The 16,089-nt window shown below is 42.2% G+C and overlaps 1 protein-coding gene across 2 annotated transcripts in view; it reads right to left on the bottom strand.

Annotated features, from left to right (window-relative positions):
• The window catches only part of PDK1 (pyruvate dehydrogenase kinase 1), a 598,915-nt gene that overhangs the window by 8,701 nt on the left and 574,125 nt on the right, over nt 1-16,089 (bottom strand). For both annotated transcript variants that reach the window (XM_086956138.1, XM_086956137.1), the window contains exon 10: nt 13,327-13,440. In XM_086956138.1, the coding sequence (XP_086812264.1) occupies nt 13,327-13,440 (114 nt within the window). The remainder of the gene's footprint in view (nt 1-13,326; nt 13,441-16,089) is intronic.

Raw genomic sequence — 16,089 nt, 5'->3', positions numbered from 1 at the left:
GAATCATTTGATTCAATGTAATTATTCATAACAATGTCACCTGTGTGATCAACAATTGACTTTGAGCAGGAAACAGTCAACCAATGCCAATAGCTAACTGTATCAAAAACAAGTTTTATTCTTGTATTCACGTTTTTCTTGTTGTATTTTCTTTATACTTAGGCAACACACACAAAACTGAAAGTTACAATTGATTACAGTCGTGTGAGATCACCATTTGCCGAAATTATGGACTTTTGAAATACCACAATATGTGACAAAATCACAGTCATACGTGTATTTGTGTGCACTCCAATTACAACATATAAGCAAAATGGTGATACAATGTCGACGTTTCAGTCCTCCTTTGGTCTATACGATCCTTAGGACCATCATCAGGATGATGTAGTTGCACATGTATATATCTAATGAAAAAACAAGCTTAGACTTTAGTGATTCGCCTGCATATCAATATATAATCATGTTGCTTCACACAGCTGAACGACAAATAGAACCACGTAAACCAGACTACCCAGTGGGTGAGAAAGACAAAAACATTCCAGTGTCACACACCAAGTGAAAAACCACGTGAAAGTTTATTCCACACTAATTAAAAACATGTCATCTGAACTTAATGTGTATTCACCTTATCCTTAGTAGTTCAATCCCAAAAGAAAACCGGGATTGGTTGCCTCGGCAAAGCTTCTCAGATAGAGTTCTGCAACATAACATATACTGATCAGAATCCAATTGATCTCGTAATTTATCTAATGACATGAGAATACCTAAAACCTCATCAACTTAGAGGGTACTTACATCAAAGATTCACAAATCAACAATGACCTGTAAAGACATGAATCAAGGCGGAACTTTAGTATACGAGTTCACAGTGCAATCAAATCAAACTGTGTCATGCATATACATATAAAGTATATAAAGTCGCTGTGTGCCAACACAGCCAAAGTGTCTAGGGGAAAAGGTACTCACTGAATGAAAGTGAAGGTTACCGATCACCTAAACAGAGGAACAAACGGTCACTGACTGGATTAACTTGGGCTATATGATCTCTTAATATACAAACTCACAGTCTGACCAACGTATGATAATAAGTTACTGGGATAGACAACTGGATGCGTCTAGAAGATCACTCCGTGGACTCAGCTACCACGAGACCGAGTAACCAGAATATCGACGGCGCCATGTTTAAAAACAATCGCCAACACACGTTTGCAATGACGTCACAGTGTTGTATTGCAAGTATAGTCATTGAATAGATAGCCCGATATAGGTGCATATTTGTTAAAAACCAGGTGTCTCGTTGTTATTACACAGGTTTCACAACCCATCACGTGTGTAACCACTTTTGGAACAGAGCCAAATGCCATAGTGAAGATAATAAAACATAACTGGCATCTGATAAGGAAAGTTGAACCGCAGTTACAAATACCACGGTTTGCCTTTAAAAGAGGAAGAAATCTACGGGATTACATAGTAAGGGCATATAAAGATCCAGCACCTACCACAATACAGAACTTATGGGGATTGCCACCTGTGGTAGGACATTATGCATGTGGAAATTGTACTGCTTGTGCCACCACATTGACTGTAAAGATGTCTAATATGAATGGCAAAGAAATTGTGTTGCGTGACCATTCGAACTGTTTGACCAAAAATGTAATTTACTGTGTGCAGTGTCCTTGTCACCTAACCTATATTGGTAAAACGACACAAGAAATAAAAAAACGAATTTTACAGCACCAATCTCACATCCGGTGCAATGTACAGACTGCACCACTAGTAGAACATTACCAAGCATTGTCACATACTCCAACACAAATGAAATGGTTTGTTCTCAAAGTTGTTAAAAACACCAGATGATGTACTGATGTAGATAGTTTGCTCACACAGAGGGAGAACAAATGGATCTGGTCATGTAAAACAGTGGAGGAGGGATTAAATTCACTTATTGAGTGGCATACTCTGGTGACCCTCATTTAAACTGGTGCAATTTTGGAGTGGTTGTTAAGCTACAAACACTTCATCATCACTTGGTGACATTACGATGTACATCATGTTAATGGGTCTGTTATCCAACTTAATGGTGCTATGTGACAAGTTGGAACTTGTATGGTTTGTTTTTGAAAATACAAAGCCTCTCTATTACAGACTGCTGGTAGAGTCACGATGGGGGCACGACGTCGCTGTCCATATGAACACTGTTTGGGCATCAGCCAGTTTTATGGCACAATTGAGTATAAAAACATACCCTGTGGGGTTAATAACAACGAGACACCTGGTTTTTAACAAATATGCACCTATATCGGGCTATCTATTCAATGACTATATATCCACTACAAGATGGCCGCCGCTTGCAATACAACACTGTGACATCATTGAAAACGTGTGTTGGCGATTGTTTTTAAACATGGCCCGGTCGGTATTCTGGTTACTCGGTCTCGTGGTAGCTGAGTCCACGGAGCGATCTTCTAGACGCATCCAGTTGTCTATCCCAGTAAGTTATTATCATACGTTGTTCAGACTGTGAGTTTGTATATTGGGAGATCATATAGCCCAAGTTAATCCAGTCAGTGACCGTTTGTTCCTCTGTTTAGGTGATCGGTAACCTTCACTTTTATTCAGTGAGTACCTTTTCCCCTAGACACTTTGGGTGTGTTGGCACACGGCGACTTTATATGTATATGCATGACACAGTTTGATTTGATTGCACTGTGAACTGGTATACTGAAGTTCCGCCTTGATTCATGTCTTTACAGGTCATTGTTGATTTGTGAATCTTTGATGTAAGTAGCCTCGAAGTGGATGAGGTTTTAGGTATTCTCATGTCATTAGATAAATTACGAGATCAATTGGATTCTGATCAGTATATGTTATGTTGCAGAACTCTATCTGAGAAGCTTTGCTGAGGTAACGAATCCCAGTTTTCTTTTGGGATTATACTACTAAGGATAAGGTGAATACACATTAAGTTCAGATGACATGTTTTTAATATGTTTTTAATTAGTGTGGAATAAACTTTCACGTGGTTTTTCACTTGGTGTGTGACACTGGAATGTGGAATGACACTGAGTGTCTTTCTCACCCGCTGGGTAGTCTGGTTTACGTGGTTCTATTTGTCGTTCAGCTGTGTGAAGCAACACGATTATATATTGATATGCAGGCGAATCACTAAAGTCTAAGCTTGTTTTTTCATTAGATATATACATGTGCAACTACATCGTCCTGATGATGGTCCTAAGGATCGTATAGACCAAAGGAGGACCGAAACGTCGACATTGTATCACCATTTTGCTTATATGTTGTAATTGGAGTGCACACAAGTACACGTATGACTGTGATTTTGTCACATATTGTGGTATTTCAAAAGTCCATAATTTCGGCAAATGGTGATCTCACACGACTGTAATCAATTGTAACTTTCAGTTTTGTGTGTGTTGCCTAAGTATAAAGAAAATACAATAAGAAAAACGTGAATACAAGAATACAACTTGTTTTTTGATACAGTTAGCTATTGGCATTGGTTGACTGTTTCCTGCTCAAAGTCAATTATTGGTTAAGTACAAAGGAGGGGCTGAGTGTATGGTTTGTAAGTGATGCATTCGGTCTTCTAAAGTATTCTAACTTCAATGAGAAGCAACTGTTGAATAAGCAAAGCAGGTGATGTGGATTCGTTTTTGCTTACAGTGACAAAGCATCCCGCTGCATGCAAAACTCCCAATGGATGTGCAACAGGTACATTTTGTAGTCTGGTCAAGAAGAGGTTGCCATAGTCATGTCTTTACTGAACAACGGATCCAACAATGATCTAGAGGTCTTTTCCTAGGATGAAATCTGCCCGATTTCCCACAATAATCACATCTGGAGGTGTGATTTTCTGAGCCGCAGTAATAATTTGTGATTGGCGATTATGTCTTTTGTTAGCAATGAAGTCCAATGATTTTGCTTTATCAATGATAACACAATTGCAGTCAAGGATAACGCTGAAGATGTTGGATTGAAACCTGATTGTCAGAATGTGTGTATGCGAGGAAAGGAGAAACTCTGTCAAATGTCATCTATGCCCTACAGTCTGAAGATATTGATAAACATAGAATGACTGAAGACAAGCTATTTGATTGTTTAGAATGCAAAGTGATTATTAACTACCTAAAGCAAGGTGGTCTCTGTGCTATAACCCTGTCTGAAGCTCACATGAAATTCATTTAATTTCAGATATGTTGTTTAAGTTGTGATTCTACGCAGTTTTCAATGATCCTTGCAAGGAAAGGTAATCACAACAGAGAACAGAAGTTATTTGGAAGCAAACGGCCACTTCTAACCTTTTTTTTGTTTAATCGATGGACTTTTAGATAATATTCTGCCATCATCCCAGTACCAATTTTGGGATTTTTCTCCCTGCATCTCTCTACCAGAAGTTCATTTTGCAATCCGTACAAAAAAGTATGAAGATGCTCTGGTGCAGGTTATTTTCGTCAGCGGCCTCCTTCAACTCTTGTGGCACATTCAAGGGGTGTGTCGTATCCATGGTATCCTGCTCCTTTTCTCTTCTGCAGGAACTTCACATACTCCTTCTTACGCTTCGACTTCAAGTGGTGACGTATGGTAGATGCACCAAAGGACTGGTGCCTTCCCGTCTCCCTGCTGAGCTTTGGGTCACATCATTTGCAGATGGCCCAGAGTGCCTTAAGCTTCTTCTCCCGGGAAAAATGGGTGCATATCTCCCAGACAACTGAGTGCTTCTTCACCTCTTCACTCTCCCTAAGGCTTTGGACTTTCTCTTTTTCGTCCTCTGGAATGGCAGAGGCTGGTCCAAATATCTCTGCTTCAGCTGACTGAGCCGTAGTTATTTGCAATGGAGCTATTGGACCGTAGAGACTATACTTGAAAAAGAAAAAAGAAATTGGTTCACTATATTTGCCTGACCCATATTTGACTGATGGCAGTCTACACCCAAGTAGATATTTCTATGAAGTGAAAATGTACTGTTTAATCTTTAATGTCCCCCAAGTGTGTTCATATTTCAGAGACTAGATTTCTAAGCTGCGAACTCTGCGCACCCAAAATGGTGCCCATATTTTATGCCCTCAGTACTAAGCCGGCAGACTCCACTGGTATCATAGTACAAGGCCTCCTTAAAGAGGCCCCGGACTACGGATCTCATGTTGTGTGTAGTGAGCCTGCAGCTTTGAAAAATTGTCTCTAGACTGAAAGGCACAAACATTTAAAAAAAATGTTTTGACATGTGGGGTGTTTTGGCAGTCCGCTCACTGAGTCACCCTGCCAGCACTCATGCAGCTTCTTTATTTTTGGTATAAAGGTCTTATCAACAGAATTATAGCGACATTCCATGCTGAAGCATTTGGCCGCTCGCTCTGATTCTCTCCATTTCTCTCCATTTTTCCCTAAAGGGGAAATCTGCTTGTTTGCTGCCTTTGCAACAGTATCTTGTTGTAGCCATAGAAGTGATGTTCAGATCTTAAAAAAATTATGGCCTACGCCGATGACGCCCAGCTTTTGTTCACTTGGGACGACTCTGATGTATGCACTGATGTCGCGCAAAGATGTCTAGCCACTGTGTTTACGTGGCTCGCACAGGCCAAACTGAAGTGCAACAAGGGGAAATCAGAAATTATACTTTATGGGCAATTTCCCCTTCTTTTCACAGAAGCTCTGTAGCCCTCCGATTTCCCCCTCCCATTATCTGAGGGTGGCCCGGCTAAGAACCTAGGAATTTGGTTTGGAGATGACCTTAGGTTCGGGGAACACACCAACAGATTATCGGGCGTGTGCTTTGGGACTCTTAAATCCTTAAGCAGATTTTTCCCCCTGCTCCCCCAGCCGGCTAAGGAGATGGTCACTCAGGCGCTTATTCTGTCACGCCTGGACTATGCCAATGCGCTTTTTCTTGGCATCCCTGCATATCTGGTAAATAAATTACAACTAATCCAGAATGCAGCGGCTAGACTTCTACTTGGCATCTCTAAGAGATCCAGCATCAGATTTCAAATGAGTGCTCTTCACTGGCTGCCCGTTAATCAGCGGGTGCAGTTTAAGGCTCTCGTTCTAGCGCACAGAGCTTTACACGATTCGGGTCCCCCATATATCAGGAAAAGAATGACCTTCTACATACCTAGACGAACCTTAAGGTCAGCTGCACATCGATTGATGACCACTCCTCGCTTTCGTCGGGCCAGGATGGGTGGCTAGTCTCTTTCAGTTAAAGTAGCCGTTCTTTAGAATGACCTTCCCACAGTGCTGCGCCACATTCAGGATCTCAGGTGCTTTAAGAAGCTTCTTAAAACTCACATTTTTAAGCAGGCCTTTTAAATTTCTTTCTAGCCTGTGTCTGAGACCGCATCGCGCCAGGATACTCAAGAGTAGTTGTGCGCGTTACAAATTCCCATTTAACATAACATAACATCTTTCCCTCAACTCCAATCTAGTCACACAGAGGATGAGGGTCACAGATAACCTGAGAAACAGGCTTAACAAACAACCTCAAACAGAATTTACCATCCTGTCTCAAGGAGGCCAGTAAAAAGATATGTGCCAAAATTGTTTGATGTCCGACTTGGAGACCTCTTTGTTCCCATGCCTCCTCTAAAGCCAGTGAAATGCCAATCCCACACTGCAAAGCCACCATCGGCCCCAGTCATTTTGAACTCTCTTGGGGCATTGTCAATGCCTGAAAAATGTAGTGGGGGGGGGGCTTCCAATGAAGGGCGGCCCCTCGCAGGCCATTAACACTAGCGTCATTTCAGTCTGGACCATAGAGTAAAATATGGGAGCCCCAAGGAGAAAAGCTCCGTAATGTCCCAGCATGTGGGGGACATTAGTTGTATTATTCTGAATCACCCATAATTCAATTTCCAGAAATAGCATAGGTCCTCCCAGATCCGCAAGACCACCTCAGCATGACAGACCTGCTGTCAAGGACCATTTTTCCCTCCAAAGTTGCTCCACCACACGCAAGAGACATTCAGGAGAAAAGTGTTAGTGAAACCACTAGATCACTTTAAGTAAGGCCCTTAATATCTAAGGGATAAAGGCTAGATATCGACTCTTCATGCTGATGAAGATGCATAATCTCATTAATATGGGAGGGGAGAGGAAAAATGGAGGGTGAAGCAAAGGAAGAGAGAAGGAGGAATATTAAAAAAACAAAGAATGAAAGGGATACGAAAAGAAAGGGAGGGGAGGGAAGAAGTGAATAGCAGAAGAGAGAAAACAAAGATAAAGAAAGGAAGAATAATGAAAGCAAGCTAATGTAAGGAAGATGAAGCAACAGAAAATGCAGAAAATAGACTTAAAGGAGAAGTGATAGTAAGAAAAAAGAAAATGATTAATAGAAACAAATAAACGGAAGGGGAAATAAAGAAATAACAAAAAAAGGTGAATTGCAGACGAAGAAAATATGGAGAGAAAAGGAACAATAAAAATATGAGGTGATGAATAAGAGATTACAAACAATGGAAGGAAATACCTTAATAAATAAGAATTAAATGTATAACAATGAACATGGGAAGCGAAAAACAGAGACAGAAAGAATGAAAGAGAGCGAAAACAAGTGTGGGAGTTTAACAATTATGAAAGGGAGCAGGAAACAGACTGGGTGATAGATGGAAATGTTGAGATATTCAGTCTAATGTGGATGAAGAAGTGAGAGGTAACAGAATGAGTGCAGGGATGGGATGTAGGAAGGAAGGTGACAGAGTGATTTGTAAGACACAAGTGAAACAAAAACAAAAGGAGGCAGGAATGAATAAAGAAGGGGGGCCAGCTAACAGGAAAACTGGGAAAGAGAAATAATAGTCAGATGGGGTGATATTAAAGTGTCAGTGATGGAGGAAGATGGAAAGTATACGAGTGAGTTGTAGATGAGGGAATATGGAGGGTTCAGAGAACGAAAGATAGACAGAAACACTGAGAAAAGAAGATTAGAGTGAGGAAAACATGGATGTAAGAGCAGCACTGCACCATGATTGTGCAGGAAAGACCAAGATGGGAAAGAAAAGTTACACATATAATTATTGGTCAGAAGCAGAGATGGTGAAAGGTAGCCTGCACTAAGTAAAGTTGAAATAATCTAGGTGAGAAGAAAATGAAATGGAGATGAGAACGACAGAGATGGAGGAGGGAGAGAAACTTTGAGACGCCGAGGTAAATGCGAGACAGAGAGAGAGAAAGATGCCAGGCATTGGAAGCGGTACAGTTGGTGGTAAGAGGAAAACTGGGAGAAATAAAGTTAATAAATGACAGCACCCAACCCTTAACCCTAAAACACTACCCCTACGCCCCCCTCGTCTCCCAGCCCTTCTTTAACCCAAACCCCCAAAATAGTAGCCCCCGCCCCAGGCCAATCCCCCCTTACCTCTCTTCTCATGCAGGCAGCTTGTCTGAAGGGCGATGAACGTAGTTGTGGGGAAGTGGAAGAGCCTCTCCGGTTCCTCTAATGGCGTGGATTGCCTACCAATGCAGATGTTTCCATGCATACGCCCTTACCATACATACCTTTACAACAAAATTAGCTGTAAAGGCATGTGTGGTAAAAACATATACTTAGTATAAAAAATGCGTAGTAAAGCCTACGCTTTGTAATGGAGCATGCGTTGTAACACATGAGTTGTAATGGCATGCATGGAAACAGCTGCGTTGTAATGACTCTTTCCACTTACAGCAGTTCTTTGAGTACTCTGAGGAGTACTCCCTTCCTTGGTCAAGAAGAATATCTTGGACCCAGATCAGAGAGAGTTGTTTTGGGTCCCACTTTTATACATCAGACAGGGACTGTGGATCCACTGTCCATGGCCCTACAACCGATTTGGAGTGGTTCCCTTTGAAATGTAATTTTCTGGTTGTAGTGCAGACACAGCCTTTGTGCAAGGTGATATCTCTAGCAGCAAGTAGCGATGAAGCTGGAACCAAGCAGAAGTAACCAAATCATAGACACAATAAAGTGTGAAGACTATACATCTGGCTGTCATCAGCTTTCCTGAGGTAGAAGTCAGGGACAGACAAAAGCCCAGGTGCAGCCCCAAAACATTCCCCACCTTTAACAGAACCTGCTGTCTCACCCCCTCTACCCTATCATCTGTTATGTTATGTTATGTTAGTATGAATTTGTAGAGCGCACTTTCACCCAAGGGTTTCTTGGCGTTGTGTACCGCTGGGGAACCCATCCTGGCTTTCCCTGTGAGATGGTCCCTATTGGGCATCCCCAAGGTGAAGCCAGGCATCCCCAGCAGCGAGGGGGCGGTTGTGGAGATTAAGCAAGCTATTGCCCAGAGTTGCAACGTGGGACCCATGGTTAGAGAGGCACCAAGGCGAGATTTATCGAGCCCGCTAACATTGGTTCCGTACCCTGCCGCGTCGGAAATTGAACCCTGGTCCCGGGCCGACCTCTGCTTCTGAGTCTGCCGCCTCTAACCGGTGAGCCACACTTCTACCAAATGGCAGGGATCAGGAAATCTAATCAACAATCCTTTGCCAAAAGGTTCTCAGAATTTGTAAGGGTAGCTCTGTCTCTATCCTCCCTCACTTCTGTGTTTGGGTCTCCACTATCCAGCCCAAGGAATGCAAGCAGTACACTTCCATTGTCTGGGGAGCAGTATCCCTCTCCTTCCTCTCGGGCCATGCTAAACCATGGGTCACAGAAAATGGATCCCACTGGTGCCAGCAACATACTCTCTTTGCACACAGTCTTGTTGTCTTGTATGGGCCACACATGCACAATATACATACACACTCGAGATGCATACAGAATGTCAGCGCAGGGGTCTGGTGCCACAATGAAGCGGAACTTTTACCTGAGTGGGCCTGGTTGGCCACACTGCTCTCAGACAACGAAAAAAAGGTCTGTGCAGAACTATAAATCTGTAAAAAAAAATCAGTACACGTCCACTATTGCTTCAGGTCAACAACCCTATGTGTCTATACACGATTACAGTCTGTCCTGTCATTGCTTTAAGCCACATCAAGGACAAGTTGTCCACAGTTCCAGTGTGGAAGTCCACAAGACTGCATGTGCTGCTGACTCTAGCCTGTGAAACAAAGCCACTGTGCAACATACATTAGTTATAGCATACTTATCGCCAGCACAGTCACATTTTTGCAGCAACGCTGGAAATCCAAATACCCCACTTATACATGAAAGGATGCTTTGCACATTCTGCTTTATGGTTTTGCAAATAACCCCGAATGTCTGACGCGACTTGGGCATTCAAACAACATGCACCAAAAATGAAAGTGCTCTGGAATCGATTGGCAGCAGCCTCACATATATTTCATGTAGCCACCAGTTCTCAGAAGTGCACTGTGATTGTTACAGTTCACAGAGATTGAAGTACTCATGAGTAGAAAGTGTTCGCCATCAGCGTTAGCGCAGCAAGTGCTAAACCTTTCTTAGAACATATGTTCCTCGGTCATTCCTTTAGGGGATACCCACAAGACTGTTTTTCGCAGATTCACAAACATAGAGATGGAAAGTTGCCTAAACTGCCTTAGATGTAATTTGCATCACCACTTGGCGTAGACTGACCAGGAAACCAAGGCACAGTCAGCTATATTTTCTTATAGCACAGATGTGTGGAATAGCACCAGGAAATGTAATTCAGGTGTCACGGAATACACAGCGAACAGGATATATCCCATTACGCAACGGGGCATAGGTGTGACTGCACTAGGTCTACTTTTCCTCCATACGACCTAAGAAGAGGGCTTTGTGCATTACAAAGAAGAAAATGCAGTTTTCAGGTCGTGCCTGGGCAGCGCATACGCTGCACTGCTACGCTTCGACCGTCTCTGGACGAAAAGCTTGGTGCTTATCTTGTGACTCTATGGAGGTTGAGTTCCAGCGAAGATGCTTAATTATATTTTGTACATTGACATGAGTCCTTGACCAGGATAATTACTTTGCACTCTCTATCAAAAAAGTATGTATGGCCTGTATCAGCGGCAGTCCCCGAGCTTATGATGTGCAGCTTTAGCCCAGTGCGCCAATACCTCAGTATGCTCCGAGCGCATATCGCCTCCCTGGGAGGCGGGCTGACATGTACCACAGGTAGTGTGCAGGGCCATCTTACGGATTTTGGGGGCCCGGGGCCAAGCGTTTTTTGGGAGCCTCCATTAAGATTAGTTTTCAATTTATGATCCAATTTTAGATTTCATGCCCTCTTTAGCAGAGTCACTGACAGCACAAAGACACACTTGTCCATATTCCAAATGTGTTTACATCTAATAATTAGGGATAGTGATGTGTGTTTTCACTATTGTAAGTAACACAACAGCAGCTCACTAATATTATTGCAAATAACCTCTGTGGCACCCTCCCATTCCTCATGTGCGAGGTAATGGTTTGATCCAAAAGAAAGTATTTTTATGGATGTTGCATGTTACCAACACATTTCTCTGAAAAAAAATGTCTCCAAGAGACACTCACACATCACTTACATTTAATGTATAACAAAATAAAACGGGGTTTAAATCAATATGGTTAAGAATGTGTTAAGGTCATTGGAGCAAGACCCTCTGAAGAAAAGAGCTGGCTTTATCAGGTTCCCCCCTGAAAGGCTGGGGTCCTGGGCCAGAGCCCTCTTTGCCCATGCCTTCAAACGTCTCTAGTAGTGTGGACTTCTGCTTGCCCTGGCCCAGGAGCTCTCATCCTCCCTTCTGTTCTCCTTGGGCCACTGCTTGTTGTTACAGTGACACAAGGCTGACAGATTAGTGAGGTGCTGTGAGGGAATGAATGAACAGGATCTGGTGACTCTGAGAACCTCGGTGAGCGTGTGTGTGGAAGAACGAACAGTCTCGATGAAAGCAGTGACCGGAGCCATTTGGTTTTGCGTCTTCATGCCACAGATTTTCCACCACTGTTTGTGCTAAGGAGTGCGCATAGCCTTTTCTTGAAAGAAGGCTAGGGATGCTGTACATTAAGGCCTTGTTGCTTTCTTTTACAGGATGCATATGCATGGTCATATTACAAGCATACCTAAATAGTCCTACAGTAGTATTGAGTGACATTTTCTTTTCTTCTGACGGGCTCTGTAAAGCGATATCACCGAATACCTCAAGATCTGGTGCCATTCACCATTTTATGTGCACGTGGTATGGCAGTTCTGGATTGTGGTATTCATCGTTTTTAGGTCGAGTCTGGGCAGCACATGTGCTGGTCTGCGAGGCATGCTGTACTTGAGTATAGACTTGAAGCTCCGCCCACTCTCAAATTTGTCATTGGCTTATGTTAATGTCCTTCATAAATGCTGGCTTATATTTCGTTAATAGGCTTGTTAGTCCCGCCCTTTAGTACCACCTTGTCTTCATTTGTAACCTCCCATGAGGACTAGCTCTTTTACTTCTGCTGTTACAGGCTATGCCTTATTTGGTCTGTAAGCACTATTTTCTTGAAGGAGTTTCTCCTACTGCAGGCAAGACATGCTTTCCTGCAACAATCAGTTGCCATACGAGCTATCACTTTCCACGCAGCCCAGGACAATGGTGGCCGCTTCTTTGAAACAAAATTGGTCTCGCATGTATAAGAGTTTGAGCTACTGCCATTGTAAATGACAATGCCTTTTATTTATGTGTCAATTATCAAAACAGATAAATAAAAGGCATTGTCATTTACAATGCCACTAGCTTAAACTCTTGCGAATGCGAGACCTAGTGCATTGCAAAGGCTAGTTAAATCAAGGGGTGGGTATAAGAATGATGACATTTTGATGACATTCTAGTCTCCCCTTCTTGGTAACTGTGTTTCATTTGCATTGGCACATCCCGTACAAGATCACTATCTAAACATTGTTTTCGTAAAGGCACATTTTTTAAAAACGTTTCTGCAAGGTACGCGCCACACACAGTGCACAGTACACCACAATTGTGTAAAACATTAGCACCAAAGCTGGTTTTTAGTACGCGTTCTTAACACTCGGACTCCTGACCATGCTGATTTAAATATTTTATTGCTGTCCCTTTGATGTTAACTGTATTTCTGAAGCTCAGGCAGATAATGTCAATCGTATAAGTAAAAGTGTACAAATATAACTGGTAGGAAGCAGAGTGAGGATTTGTGAGACTTCCCCAACTCACTTTGCAAGATGGCATGCCACACAGTACACACCGTGAGGATCGGAGGCAGTGAGTGGCCTATTTAATCACTAGCCCCTAGTTTGCACCCAAGCGGTGCAGCATTTGCAGAAAAACTACTCTTAGTTCCCAACCCCAGAACTAGACAGTGGGACAAGCAAAGCATGGGAATCTACAACTCTTCATGTAGGCACACAGTGCTTCCTGTATATCCCAATGCATTAGTGATAAATTTGAATCAAATGTTACCTTTATATATATTGCTGCATCCGTTCCGTAACCTTCTAAGGAATAAAGCTTCAGATCCCCTTGAAAGTATCGGGCATATAACCGCGATATTGGGAGACCGTAACCAAAACCAGCCTAAGTTAAAGAAAGAGAAGAATCTGTTGACTAAACATGAACATGAAATACAAAACCTCACTGGCATAAAGCAGCAAAGAACACAAATATAACGTAATACGACTGACAATTCTTTGAAGCGTGGTAATTATTTAAAAAAAATAGAATGCATAAAGAAATTTGATACTTTTGAAGAACAGAATCTTGCATGGTCAAAACACCACAAGAAGTGGTTTGTGACTCCAATTCAAACTATGCATTAGCCCCCAAAAAAACATCAATCACTCGAAGAAGAGTGTCCCTGATCTGCAAAAACTGAGAAGCAAATGACTATACCAGGTCACTGGACTTCACTCAGTTGCGTATATGACAATGTTTGGAGTAAAGAGGGAACTCTTGCCTAATTTGGCTTCCTGAGTCTGGACACTTGGAGACCACAGCTTTTCAAATTCATTAAAAAAATGTGATTCTCGGAAAATGGTTCTCACTGGGTCTCAAAGTTAGAGATGTGTATCATGTTAGTCTGCACCAACTGTGCTGTTCAGCTTTCAGTATTGATACATTTACTTGTGCAGTTCTGTTAGGCCTAGCCTACAGATAAGCTTTGAGTTGTCTATTGGTGAAGACCTATAGTGGACAATACAAATACTTAACAGTGGGTCACTGGTTGGTGTTCTTGTCAATCGTATTTGCCCGCTTCTTAGTCAGTGGCTTTTCGTCCTCTTTGTCCTCCCCGGAGCATCACTGCTTTACTGTTCTTTTGACTGGTATCGTTCCATTGCTCTCATTCAGGAAGCAACCTTTTTTTTTCCTTTCAGCACTCCCTAGGATTGCATGCGTTATCTTGCTCTTTTCCATGTGTGCTGCTACAATCCCTCAGATTCTCCCTAATGCATGCTCCATGGTGCTATCCCCTCACCCCACCAGCTCGCCCATTGCTTCTCTCAACCCTCACTGACATTTTTTGCTTCTGTTTCTTATATAAGTTCTCTCTCCCCGCCTCAAGCTCCACTTTTACTTCCCTACCACTTATTTATTACCCCAGTTCTACTCTCTGAATTAAGTTAAATACATAGATTTTTTGGAAGGCCTGCCAGGTGCAGGTTGGTGCTGGGATGTTACTTTTTACAAAATGCACTTTTATGTATGTTTAAATTAATTATTTAAATTTATTGCAACAAGATCGGCAAATACCAGTTTGGAACAGTAAATACAAAAATTAGAAACTCTCATGCTGCAAGCAAAAGCATGCGTGGTGATGCATTTGCACATGTTCGCCATCACACTGGGGCGCTGTAGCATCATGATGCATATGTGAGTGCACACAAGTCCCAAAAAAAATAAAAGGAAGAAAAAAGTGCAGTGGCATATTTGAAGATGCTGTACAACATTGGCAAAAAAGATTGTCAAATCAAAACCAATAGGTCAGCAATGACAACCAAAATGTGAAACCTACTAGCTGAGGCAATCTTTGCCAGATTTGTGAATGGGTCGTTGCAGGATACACGCAACTAGCAGTGTTTACTAGACAACAAATTGTTTGTTTTCAGACCTTGTAGTGTAGTTCCTATATTCCCAATAGGCTCTGCGCATTGGAATAATATACACTGTAGATTAGACATAGGACTGAGGTCAATATGTCTCTATCGAGTATACTAAACTTAATTGTGTGTGCCAGCTAACTCAGAGGTCACTAGAAACTTTCTCGAGTAAACAAGAAGGGATTAGTCTCTGACAACGGCATAAACATGACAACTTTGTTTCCCCTAGAACCGTAACAATATCTTCAGAGTCGTGGAAACAATAGATAACTCAATCAATCGTGCATGCTTCGTTTCTGCAGAGTTTTGCACAGAAATATAGAGACGGTCGTTTCAATAAAAGGGGTTTATTGAAGTCTTTTTTCTCATGCAAGAAAGGTCAACTGCTACAATTGTTAGACAGAATGCGAAGTATAATGCGTACAGCGTAAACAGTAATATAAAATAATACTGTAATAGCATTGTCTGTTGCTATGACATATATAAAAATACATACATAAATAGCACAGGTTAAAATACTAAACTGGTGCTTCGAAAATACGCCTATCCCAGTGTACCTAACCTAGGTCTAGTACGAGGGAAGAAGTAGGTGCTGTCTTAGCTATAGTTTAGTTTTGCCAAGAATTGCCAAAGGTTTCACTAGGTTCTAATCAGCTCCATATCTTAGAAGGAGGGAGGTTGGTATCTCTTTCCCGGGACTCGATTTCCCAACACCCCGCAAGGGGAGTCAGAAACACTGGAGCTGGATTTCTCGGCAGGAGGATGACAGCTTCCGATCAGTGCGTCAGCTGGAGAGTTGGCTTCCTTCGGCACTTGCTGTAGCGAGCTGTGTCGTGCAAGTAGGTAGTTGAACTGCACCGAACCACACCATGCTTTGCCATAGCAAGTGAATGTATATTTATACCTTGAAGGTGTTTAGGAATGCCAGCATTGACGTAAAGTCAGGCATATGAATGTCATGAATGAACTCCTACGGAATAGATGTTCATGCATAATAAATGAGTTCTTGGAAAAATCAATATCCAGGCAAGGGGAAATCCCTAACGGCATAAGAGTCTGGTTTTCCAAGAAATCGTTGTGACGTAGATGAATGAATGGAAGTAGCCATGCCAGTTTTCAGGTAGCTTGC

The sequence above is a fragment of the Lissotriton vulgaris genome, chromosome 2_1 (assembly GCF_964263255.1).
Source record: "Lissotriton vulgaris chromosome 2_1, aLisVul1.2, whole genome shotgun sequence".
In the NCBI taxonomy this organism is placed as follows: domain Eukaryota; kingdom Metazoa; phylum Chordata; class Amphibia; order Caudata; family Salamandridae; genus Lissotriton; species Lissotriton vulgaris.
This window is presented reverse-complemented; position numbering and strand designations above follow the sequence as displayed.